The 12,803-nt window shown below is 31.6% G+C and overlaps 1 protein-coding gene across 3 annotated transcripts; it reads left to right on the top strand.

Annotated features, from left to right (window-relative positions):
- Positions 1 to 7,941: 7,941 nt before the first annotated feature.
- Positions 7,942 to 12,601, top strand: LOC133696153 (uncharacterized). Of its 3 annotated transcripts, none has more exons than XM_062118231.1 (5): positions 7,962 to 8,550; positions 10,320 to 10,370; positions 10,836 to 10,895; positions 11,015 to 11,083; positions 11,998 to 12,601. In XM_062118231.1, the coding sequence occupies exons 1-5, from the start codon at positions 8,155 to 8,157 to the stop codon at positions 12,229 to 12,231; spliced, it is 810 nt and encodes a 269-aa protein (XP_061974215.1). In that variant the 5' UTR covers positions 7,962 to 8,154; the 3' UTR covers positions 12,232 to 12,601. The 3 variants fall into 3 exon arrangements, with proteins under 3 accessions (XP_061974226.1, XP_061974215.1, XP_061974206.1); XM_062118222.1 differs by having other exon boundaries at positions 7,982 to 8,550; positions 10,833 to 10,895; XM_062118242.1 differs by lacking the exons at positions 10,836 to 10,895; positions 11,015 to 11,083 and having other exon boundaries at positions 7,942 to 8,550.
- Positions 12,602 to 12,803: the final 202 nt, after the last annotated feature.

The raw sequence follows: 12,803 nt of genomic DNA on the forward strand, positions 1-12,803 counted from the left end.
AATACAGAGTTAATTTGTGGAATGCTTTGTTTCAAAATATGTGTAATTATTTTTTCTCCGTTGTAAAAAAGGGTAAATGTGAGATATATGTATATATATTATTAATGTGAGTGTCTGGACCAGTTTGTGTGTACCTCAACTAATTTCACGAGTCTTGAAGTTAACGACAATGTAAACCTCCAATAATAATTATATTAGCAACCATAAGGCTCGAACTTAAGATTATAGGGAAAACAAACTCCTTATTCTCAAATTCTTACCACTAGAATACTTGCTAGATAGTTGAATTTGAGATATTTAAAAAAAAACAACATTGATGTGAATTTAACTCGGTCCATCAACTCTTTGTAATTTGAAATAATAATAATAATAAAAGAAGAAGAAGAAGAAGAAGAAGAGTGTTGTGATTTACATCTTCAAACTTTTATTTTGTTTTTTCTTTTTAAATGCATTAACATATTAAAGAATAATTAATTAATGTTGAAATCAAAATATTAATACATAATGGAAAGTGCAAAAGAGAATGGATGATGCAAATAAAATTAAACTGATAATGATTGTTAAAATTACAGTAAATATCTTAACGGAAAGTATATGTAATTACTGATAATGATTTGTGTATAAATCATTTTTTGTTAAGAAAATCCAATCTAATTTAGAAATTCGTGTTAGGAAAAACTAAGACCGACACATCATGTGCTTTGTAATTCACTGTAATCTTTGCTAGCAGGAAAATTAAGAAAACTATTTTTACAGTTTCTTTACTTTAATTCTCATTTCATGGAGTCTAATCAAAGATTAACACCACAAGAAAATAAATTATTGGTGTGTGCGCTTTTAAAAATATTTTTTAATTAAAAATATATTCAAATAATTTTTCTTTTAGTTTTGATATCAAGATATCAAATTTACAAAAAAATAATAATTTAATATCTTTTTAAATAAAAAATACAAGTTGAACAAGGAATGCAAACACTACTTTATATATTAAAATTTAAAAGAGAACAAGGAGCTGAAATGTCAGAGTCCTGTTAAAGCAAAGAATTCCACCAACTTATTTATGATTCCATCATCCATCTGCCACTGAAAATCCCTCTGTTGAAGAACTTTGCTCAGAGGGGGTAAATTTATTAAATTAATTGAAATATTTTGAATAAAAGTAGGATTTTTGGTGCGTGGAAATAGTTGTTCTGCATTTGCAAGATCTGGCACCTTCTCCTGTGCTAATGCCATCACACCTAGGTCATTTCACTCTTTCACCTTGATTGAATGATATGATATCACCTCATAATAACAAAAAAAAAATTGAAAAGATATCTTGTTCTTTTTTTATACAGGATATGTCATTATTTTACTGTGTAGAGAGTTTTCTTTTAATTTGCCAGTCGCTACATAATTGGTTATAGTTCATTATTATTTAAAAGGAGTGTGTTTTTTAAAGAATTCACTCTTTATCCTCTTATGTATTATTATAAATAGAGTGTGCAAGATTTTTTATATATTTTAAATTCGGTTCTTAAATTTTTTTTTGGATCATTTAATCCTAATTAAAGATTAATTAATTTTAAATTCTTATGAAAAGATGAGATTGAAAAAAGAAGAAATAGCACGGCTTAAATTTCACAAAAGATGCATTTTGATCATTGAATTTTAAAAATCACGTAAATTATACAAATTTAATATCTTCATATTTTTCCAATTTGATTTTGGTATCAAAATTTATTTTTGTTATTTTTTAGTTCCTAATTGAGAAGAAAAAAAGAGAGAGAGATTATAGAATTTTAGAGATAGAGAGAGAAAAGTGTTATTGACATCGATTCAGACAGTCAAAATAGATGATATTTGTGTCAAATTATTCCATTTAATGGGGGTAGTTCATGTTAGGGTTTTTTTAGATTTAAAGATCGTGAAAAAATAAAGCTGAAATCGGGTTGATTTAAGTTTTTGGGGCATTTTTTGAAGCTATAAATAGATTTATCACGGTTTCTACTATGTATATAAGTGTTTTTGGTTAAAAATGAGTTGAAAACGGGGATTTTGAGTAAAAAAACTTAAGCCTTGATTTTTTAGCCACCATAATGACCAAACTCTGGACAAATTAGACGACGTGTCACTAGTTTTTTTAAAAAAAATTGAGGCAAAAAAAATTAAATGTCCAATCGCGTGGGCCCTGAAAAAATAAGCTTGGAGGCTGAGCTGACTTGCTAAGCCCAACAACGCCTAGCCTTTGCTTTTTTTTAAAAAAAAAATAATGGTTCTTTCTCTAATTTATATTTATATTAGTACCCTTTCTTCTTTTTTGTTTGAAAAGCCACTTTTAAATGATGATTATTTTTTTAGTTATACATTTAAATTTGAAGAGTTTTTCTGATTTATCTATAGTTTCTTTAATCTTTTGTATGGATGAATTTTATTTTTGAAAATAAAAAAATTATTTTCAGATAATATTTCTAACATGTGCAGCCTTGCATGATTTTCTCTATTTATTTTATTCGATCAATTTAATTTGTGTTTTTATTTTTATTATTGTTTGTTTAAATAAAAAAAATTATTTTAATAAATAAATTTAGCAAACAGAACCGGATAAAATCTCTTTATTTGCGAACGAAAAAGAAAATCTATATGTCATCTCATCATATATGCTCACCTTGCATTAATGATGTAGGGTGAATTACCCTTCTATAGAAAGAAATCAGCTTAATTACCAATAACTAAAATCTTAAGAACTTAATTGAAGAAATTAATAAAACTAACTTTCATGCTCTAATACAATATTTAAAAGACATAAATAAAGGGTTTAATCAACCAGTTTTATAATTAAATTAATAAAAAATAATAATTTCTTCCTATACATCACACTTAAATCAAGATGAAGAGTCCAAAAACCATACATTTCTTGCAACTCCACCTTAAAAACAGGAAAAAAAAAAAGAAAAAAAAGTTTGAATTTATTATGAAATAATATTTTGGGTTACACAAGTTTAATTCTCTTTTCTAGAAGCATTTTTGCAAACACAATATTTCTATCTCAAAAATTCAAATTTATGACCAAAACATTTAGGTTTATTTATTTATTTATATGGTAATTAATCTGCTATTATCATACAATTTTGAAAACATATCGTTTTCCATGAGCCTGCCTCGCTTGGCCCCCCCCCCCCCCCCAGGCATAGCTATTTGCCAACTACTGAGATAGGTTAGCTAGCTATTATGTGGCAGGTTTACAGATCAATTATTTGCATTGCCATATAATAAGTATGTGAAAAAAGTAAAACCCTAAAATCTAAAGAGGATCTGATCTACTGATAGGTTAGGATCACAACGCACGCAGACACGATGTGCCAATGCCCCCATGGATTCTTTTGATTTTTGCGCTAGCAGCAAGATTTATTGACCTAGATTAAATTATAGTTTAGTCTCTACTTAATCTCTATGTTTTCATATTCATCTATAACTTAGTCATTGCATGGATTCTTTATTGCTAAACTGCATAGTCGTTTTTCTATGCCTTGCACATGTCAGCAAAACGGGGATGGCACGAAAGTCAAACGTGTAAAGGATGCCCGTTCCATCTCTCACGGGATTCCTCACCTGCCCTTCATTCGAGCCACCACTCACTCTCTTCGTTCGCTCACGCCACCGGTGGACGGTGGCAGCGCTTTAATTTGATTTCTTCAGTTGCTGCTCCCTGAGCCAAATGTTCGATAAAAAGATTTCTTTAATGGCCCAATAGGACTCTGGGCGCAATGCAAGCTATCCAGAACTCTTGGGCTCCGATTTGGGCAATAAAGTATTTTGCTTTTGGATTCTTTGTCCATGAAGTAAAGTTGCCGAGAGGCAGCCCCATTGCAAAATTCCTTCACCCTTTTGGAGGTCTCGAGGATTGTTGAAGACGATGGCATCCAAGACTTTTGGACAGGTTAGTCACTTGGGTACGTGTAAATACTAAATTGCTCAAAGCTTGAATCAAGGAAAGGACCGGTTCTTCTTTCTTATTCAGACAAGAAAAACTAAAGGAGGGTTCAAGGTCAAGGTTTTGATTTGGAAACTGTATGAGATGCCGTCAAATAAAGATGCTGGTGGCATAGATGCCAAACTCAACCCGAGACGTGACTCGGATCATTGTGTCCTACATGTAAGATTTTAATTTTGAAGAAGGTCAATTCTGCTATCCAATTTGTTTTTTATTAGACTATGATGGAATCGAGGTTTGTTACGGTGACTTGTAATGCTTTTAAGTCATGAGTTTAAATTGCAAGGGTTTGTTCTTGGGAAGAAATTGGTTTTATTTATCATTTTATGAAATTAAATTAAATTATATAACTTATGTATGTTATAATTGAAGAAATAATGAGTAATTTAATCATTATTAATTATATTTTATCATTTTTTTTTGTTAAGCTGAGAGTTTTAGGAAAATCTATTTTTGTAAAATTGATAATAATTAAAGTGTATTAATTTAGGTTGAATAAATTTGAATTGAAAAAATTAGTTAATCCGAGCCAACCCGCCGATCAGTGGCCCAAGAATTGCCCTAGGTCGAATTCGGGTAGGTTTAATAACTATGTTTGGGATATTCTTGCTACTCAAGAAGTAAGAAAAAAAATTTGAAAGAGTATGCTCAAAATAAATGAAAAAAATACCAAAATAAATGTAATAAATTTTTTTTTCAAACAGTGTAAAGTATATCATTGATAACAACAAAGTCAACATCAAATCTACAAGTAGTTAAAGGCTTGTCATTCAAATGTAGAAACTGCGAGAACTATCAACTAAAATAGAAATTCCTAAGGTTCCTTTTGAATAATAAAAAAAATTCTCTAAATATAATATCCTGACAAACATTGAATCATTGATATGTTCTAAAATGATGCACATTTAAAATCATGGTAGTATGAAACTTATTATTGTGCACCTTTCAACTTCAAAGGATGCGGATATTGTAGCAAAAAATTGGCAGGGTTTACTATAAATCCAAGCCAAAAGATTTGACTACATTACTATCTTTTAGTTGGTATACGATCTTCTTAAACATGAGTTTGAGGTTGAAATATTGAACCATCTCTTACATAATTTTATATTTTTTATCGTTTATGATATCAAACATAATTTTCTAATTGACTATCTCTTTTATTTGTGCAATCAAATACCAATTCTGACAATCACTCTTTCTCAACTTATAGAAATACTTTTCCTCTTCCATGTATAATGAGATGGTAAATGTGGACAACTTTTTATTGCCCTAGCTTGTAGGCACGATTGGTGACTTGCCTTTCCATTAATGGGTTTTGAAGCATCGATAAGATTCATTCCTTCAGAACAAGCCCTAGTGAATGCGAGAAACACTTTTGCCTCACTATTAACATTGTTAAAAATGCTTAATCAATGTTTTACGTTTATTTACTTTATGCTTTCCTTGCATATATAATACATCTTTTTCTTGAATAGAAGGATTATGATTAAAGAGTGTTGAATTAATTTATATGTGATGTTTTATTATATAATAAAATTAAAATTTTGTAAGATATTTGCTTGTGCTTTATAATGCATTACATTTATATTTTTTGGAATATGTTTTATGTTTTTTTAGAGATGTGTTCATTGTCTCAATAATTCCACAAGTTTTTTGTTGTTGTTGTGATATTGGGTTTAATGTGAGCAATTATTGTCTTGAAGATTCTTGGTGTTGTTATTATTATTGTTATATGTTTAGGTTAGCTAATGGATTATAACAACTAACCCAAAAAAGTAGTGCAAATGTCGATCTAATCGCTGATGAATAACTTTATTCTGTCAGTATTTTTATCGGTAATTTCACACCCATTTCATCAAAAAGCTACAAAATGTTTGAGTATTTTTATGGAATTAGATACAAAAAAACGCTGTCAAAAATTAATTTTCAATGGACTTGCTGGATTTTTTAGTGGGAATAATTCATTGGCATTTCCATCGCAATGGATGTTGTCGATAGAAATGATGACGAAACGACAATCCCCGACGAGTAATTTGCCGCCAATAGATTTTTGTAAAAAATTCCATCAACAATTAAAATATCGATGAATTTTTTTTCTAAACGCTGCTTCGTTCATGTTTTTCAATTTTATAATAGTAAAAAAATCATTTTTTTAGATATAATTTAACTAATTATTTTGTAATTGCGATAATTATGAACAATTAAGTACAATTTCAATAAAAAAATTTCTGTTACCTTAGAGAAGAAAAAAAAATAGTTTAAGTTGTAATGAAACTATTTATATGTGATTACAAACTAATAAATATTTACACTTATTGCATTTTTAATACTATCTTATTATTTCATATTTTTGAAGGTAATATAATTACAGCGACTTGAAGTAACCATAGCAAGCCCTTGATTTAATCAACCGAGTCATTTGGGTATTAACCAAGCTAATAACGTCCATTGTGTAACTTGAAACTCAGCTCAGAGCATTTAGATTTATATATTAGAAATGGATTGGGTTTATCAACTATTATTCCTACTTTGTGATTAATAAGAATTTTATTTTTAACAAAATCTATATTTTTAAGAGAAAATGATGTATTTGTCGTAATAAAAAAAATAAAAATGACATTTAAACTAAAATGTTTTATAACCCCTTGCAATATGAAAAAAATAAAATAAAATCGAAAGCAATCTTGGCAAACCAAGCTTAGGTAACCTAATCATATAAATTTTTTTGATAAAACCAAGATCATAAAAAGCATGAAAAAAATAGAATTTAATTTTCAATTAAATAAATATTGAAGGATAAAATTAAAAAAAATATTAATTTAAAAAAACAAAAAAAAAAATTTAAAGCAACCGTATGGAAGCTAGATTAATTTTCAAAGTTTGCAACCCATAAAAGTTTAGACACCAGCTTCACCAAATTTAAATTCAAACAAATTAAATGTTGAAGATTAAATTGGATAAAAAATTTACAGTTTTGAAAATTTTGCAAAGCAAAAGAAAATATCAAAAAAAATAAGAATGAAATCTATAATGAAAAACATTTACAGAGGGTGAAGTAAAAAAAATACAACTCTAAAAATTATCTTAGACTATAAAAAACAACAATAATTATGATTGAATTTGACAAAGCAACAAATTGAATAAGAATGAAATAAAAAAAAATTTAATTCAATGAATTATTTCAAAAAAACATAACACATATAAAAGGATTGATTTGAAAAATTAGATGGTAGGACGCAAACATTAAGAAAAAAAAAGAAAAAAAAGAAAAAAAAATAATTAACGATGATAAATCGGACATCCTATGAAGCCATCCCTAAATGACATTTTTTGTATCTAGAATCAATCACATACGCCGTTACAAGATTATAGAGCGATCACGTGCCATTTTTTTTTTAATTATTAAAATACTCAAATAACCTCATCTTAACTAATTAATTATAAAAAAACCACAAACAAAATGATACAAATACCTTAAATTACTTGACATTAAAAGCGCCCCATGTCTTTTTACTGTGCAACGATATTAGAAATTATAAAAAGGTCCTCCATTTGTTGTTTGTTTTTCTATTTATTGTAAGGGTAATTTTTAATTGAAAATAGAAAACTAACTCTTAGTAGAAGTTAAAAAATTAAATTATTTTAAAGGTAGTATTATAAATTTAATGTACAATCTAAACACAAAATACACGTTGTACCCCAATCAGTTTTAAAACACTAAGATTATCCCAATTATTTTACCCTTAAATACATAATAAAGAGCTTTTTTTTTAAAAGAAAAAAAAAAGAGAGAAAACACTGCTTCCGTTCACCTCAGTGAACTTATCCAGATAAACAGTGTTTTCTCCCTTTTTTTTTTGTTTTTTTTTTAATTTAAAATTTTACCCGTATAATATAAATACAGTAGAAAGTCGACTATCTATCATCCATCCTTCACACAGCGGAAAAAAAAAGAAAAAGAAATGCAAAAATCCACAAAAACAAAACAAAACAAAATATGGAAAAGTGCTAAGCAAAGCTAACAGCGATATTGTCAAGTGTCAACACCACAAACAATCTTCTCCATATATATATATATATTAACCCTCAGCCTCCCCGACCCCTTTTCTTATACACACAAGGATCCTCTCTTCTCTCTCTGAAGTCACACGAAACGAAGACATAGAAGCAGCAGATAAGAGATGACTGAAGAAGACGAGTGGGTTCATGTAGCTTTGAACGATGACACTTTAGTGGTGGAGCTCCTTTTAAAGCTAAACCAACCAGAACAACAACCGCCACCACCGCCAGTAAGGCGACGACGTCGTCGTTTTGCGGCGGATTTGGCGAAGGAAGGAGCAGTGCTGGCTTTGAGCGTGGACTGGAGCGTGAGACAACGACGCTCTTCGTCTAAGCAAGTAATGATGACGAGGAGCAAAAAAGGTTCTGATTCGTCGTCTACTCGTGCGAGTCCTACCACTCCGCTTTCATTTAGCGGTGGCACCTCCGTCAGCGGTGGTGGTGCTGGCGACGGTTTTGATGAAGCTACTACTAGCGCTTGCCTTCCCGCTAAGTTGATTGCCACCTCGAGATCTAAGGTTTGTTTGGCTCTTTTTTTGTGTTTTCTGACCCGGTGAGTTGGACTCGGTGGCTTTTGTTCTGGTGTCATTCTTTTGTTTCTTGGACAAAATTGCCCTTTGAAAAACGTGATATTTATTCACTTTTGGTTACGGTTTAGGAAGTTTTTATAGTTTTTTTTTTCTATTTTTCATTTTGCGTCATGCGATCCATCCTTCGTGAATTTAGACGCTACAGGATCTGTCAATTCTCCGGTAAACAGCGACACCGTTTCACATCATTTTGACTGAAATACCCACCTATGACTTTCCATTTCTACTCTCTTTCTTTCCCTTTTTTCATTTTTGTTTCACCAGAAAAAAAAAGAAATGCGACTACCATTCGACGTACTGTGGTCATTTATAAAATGACGAAAATACCCTTACATTGAAGGGCATTTTTGTCCACGAGTCTGCTCCCAGAATCCCATGGTAGTTGCCGAGGTAGGGCCCCTTTAATTGGACACGGCCAAGAAGGGCAGTTTGGTCATCATTGAAAGTGGAGGCAGCAGGAGCAGCTGTTTTTTTGGGTGGCGTGTTGCCGTGGCAAAAGAGTTGTGATATTGTTAGTGGTTGTATTTACTTTATTGGAGTGATGATCTGGTGTGTGCAGCCGCAGCTTTCCACTTCCTACGGGTTCTTTTCTCACGTGAAAAACACACAGCTATATCTATTGGTGTTGAAGGGCTGTTTTGCGTTGCGGTTAATCAGCTGTTTTGCCATTTTTAATCTTTTTTTGCTTCAAATTAATTTAAAAAGGGTAAGAAATTCGTCGTCAAATAAATGTTGAAAATGAAAATGGGAAAATCCTGTGGCTGAAATGAAGGGAAGAGGGTGATGCTTTTAGGTGGAAAATTGGTTGGGGTTAAAGTAGGGACCACATTGCACCGAATTTAAAGTAGTATTTGGTGTACCGTTTATACACCTAACTCACAGCATTACTTGGAATGTTTTCTTGATACTTTTTTTTGGTAAAGAACTACTTATTATATCTTGTGTATATGTTTTTGTTAGGATAGCATTACATTTTTTTTTATCTTAAATTTCTTTTACGTTAGATATTTTTTAGACAATGTGTTGGTGTGTTGTGAGTGAGTCCATGGGGGTCTGGTTCGGCCATTAGTAATCGGGCTGCATTTTTTTGGAACCGAGGTCTAATTGCTGGATGAAGGGTTCGTGATTTATATTAGAAAAGGGTGGTATTTGATTCCACGTGCAGCATCCCATGTGACCTCTAGTAGGCTGCTGCAAAAAACCCTTGTCTTGACCACGCGGCGTTGACTGAGAAAGTTATACTAGTATTTGAAACTCCAGTCATGTTTTCAAGGAACTTTCTCTTTGTTTTCGTTTTTTCTTCTTTTTCTTAACAGGAACTATATAGGTGACACATTGACGTTGCGTATTGAATGTGAATGGCAATGGTTGATGTATGTGCATGTCTCTAGTTTTCATGACTCTCATAGTAGCCGGCATTTATTGACCATCATAAGTGTGTTTACAAGGATAGAATAGAATCTAGCACTTAGAATTTACCCATCGAGCAAAGTGCCTTGATGCAAGTGTTTCTTGTGTACGACCATAATATTCTTGAAACACGGGAAATAATTTTGCTCACACACATATATATATACACATGCTTGTGTACAGATAATTGTTGTTTTCTTTATGTATTCTCTTTTTATTTATTAAATAGCTGGCAGAAAATATTCTGTTTGTTAACTAAAGCTGTCCCATGTTGGTGCATGTATCAGGTTGCTGTTACAAGTGGAACACCAACCATCAAGAGGTCGAGAAAGAAGAAGGTAACACACACCCACACATAAACTAATGATGAGTATATTATTGGAAACATAGGCTTGATTCTGGTTCCACAATATCTAATCAGAATTCCTTAAGTTTCTTACATTGTATATAATGTGATGCATGTTGTTGTCTTTGATCAATTTCTTTATGGGTGTCTTATGAAGATCTGTTTCGTTGGTTCTATAAATTATCTCAGTCTGGCACATAGTTTTAGTGATTGAGCTAGCTTTACACCAACTTTCTTGTTCATCAATCTTTTTTTTTTATTATTTTTTTGCTAGCACTCTTAAAAAATTAAAAGGTAAGCATTCAACTGATGCAGTTGGTTCTGTATGTGACAACATTGCCTTTTCTGTCAAGGAATATGAAAATAGTTGTGCTTTGCATTTGTTGTTTGATAGATGTCGTATAATAATTTGATTGCGGTCTCATGGTGGTTTAAATTGTTTGGTTGCTGGCAGAAGTTAGTTGAGCTTAGAGAGGAGGAGATTTTGCTACTGAAGGAAAAAAGACATTTGAAAAATGTATGTTGCATCAATTTCTTAGCTCTGAAATCTTGCCTTGTTCTCCTTTGTCTTTACTTTATGAGGCATAGGATCGGTGATCATTTTAATATTTATTGTGCACTTCATTCATTGAGCAGAAATTGGAAACCATGCGTGTGAGTTTAGAGAAAGAGAGAGCCAGAAATGAAAGTTTGAAGAGAACGAAGGTGAACCTGTTATTCCTGCACGCTCATTCTCATTTTTTTTTGTTTCTTTCTTCCCCGTATCAAATTTACTTTGTTTTAGTATTTTCGTTTCTATCTCTGTTACAAATTAAAGTATATTGCTATCGCAAAATTAACACTATTTATTTATGTATGCATTTTTGTACTTGACTGTCTTAAGTTGTGTTGCCATTCATAACTGATTGAAATGCTCACTTGACAATGTCACATTCTTCTCTGTTTACTGAAACTACTGATTTCTTTTTGTCAATCCTAACATTTCTTCTTCTTCTTCTTCTTTTTATTTTTTATACTGGTCTTGTAGTTCTTACAGAAATTAAAGCTTAAATGATTAAACAGTTGTATGTATATGAATTATTACAAGAATTACTGAACCTTGCAAATAAATCTTACTCAAATTAACAAGCTTACAATATAAACTTAACATGTGATTCTGTGTTAATTAACCTTAATTTTTTCATACTTTCTGCATCCCCTGGTTATCCATGTTTGATGGTTTGTCTGGTTGTTCCTGTCCAAGGCCTCTGGCAGGGCTTATACGTGATTGCTTTTTTATTTTTATTCGTTTAGCTGTCCAGCTACAGTATGTGTGATTTTTTTCCCTCACAACGTAACCTGTTTGCTCAATTTCCTAGTGTTGAGGTGCATCCTGTAATATTTGTTTGCTATGCGGGCAATTATATAAGTGCGTTATAGTATAAACTGAGTGAGAAATAAGAGAGATATCACTTATAATTGAAATTCCTTTGATATGTTTAATTTTGTTAGTTTTTGTCCCTTTCTTCCCCCCTCCCCCCGTTTTCTGACAAGTTTACAGCATGAACTGAGGTTTGCAAAGATGTAGATAGGTAATACACCATGAAGAATGTGACGGTGATTCTGTTTTTTTCTTGCAGTTTGATTTGCTATCACAGGATAGACCAGAGATATTCACAGCTTCTGTTAAATCAGAAGATGTTATTTCAATCAAGCCTCAGGAAACAAAAGTAGCCTGTGATTCCACACATTCAGTGTTGCCACACAATGTTTCTTTCCAGTTACAGGAGGATGAAGGCAGGAAGCCTTCCTTTACGCTACCAGACCTAAATCTACCTGTTGATGGTGATTCAGGCTCAGGCATTTTGGGCTGAGAAGAATCAGTTCTATACTGGTTTTTTTCCTTTTCAAATAATACATGTTTCGGCACCTCCTAACAGCATCACATGTTGAGTTGATGTAAGTACTAGACCAATTACCTTCACCGCTACTTGATCTGTATGTGGATACTTGTTTTTATACGTGAAGGTACTGGGGGTAGTGTAGAGATCCTAATCTTTAGTTTCAGTTTACATTCTTTCTTTGAGCAGATTTCTACACTCTTCCAAATTCTTTGGGGAAAACCTCATTCCTTCCATTCTAGGAAATAGCAACAGATAAGGTGTAATTATAGTACAGGTAGTCGAATGTTTTTCTACTCGGAATTGAACTGATCTAATTAGATTTTCTTCTCCTTGTTGTTTATTTTCCCAGTATTTTGCCTGTCATAAAATTGCCATCTACTTATTTTTGGAGCTTGCACTCTGCTTTTGAATATCGGTTCCATGCATTTGGCTGCTTTGAATTTGGGTTTAAATTCTGTTTTCTACAGAGAATGTTCCAGTAGTTGTCTATCCTTTATAGTTAAATGCTTATTTACACAAAACAATAATCTTTAAAGATGATT

The sequence above is a fragment of the Populus nigra genome, chromosome 1 (assembly GCF_951802175.1).
Source record: "Populus nigra chromosome 1, ddPopNigr1.1, whole genome shotgun sequence".
Taxonomy (NCBI): Eukaryota; Viridiplantae; Streptophyta; class Magnoliopsida; order Malpighiales; family Salicaceae; genus Populus; species Populus nigra.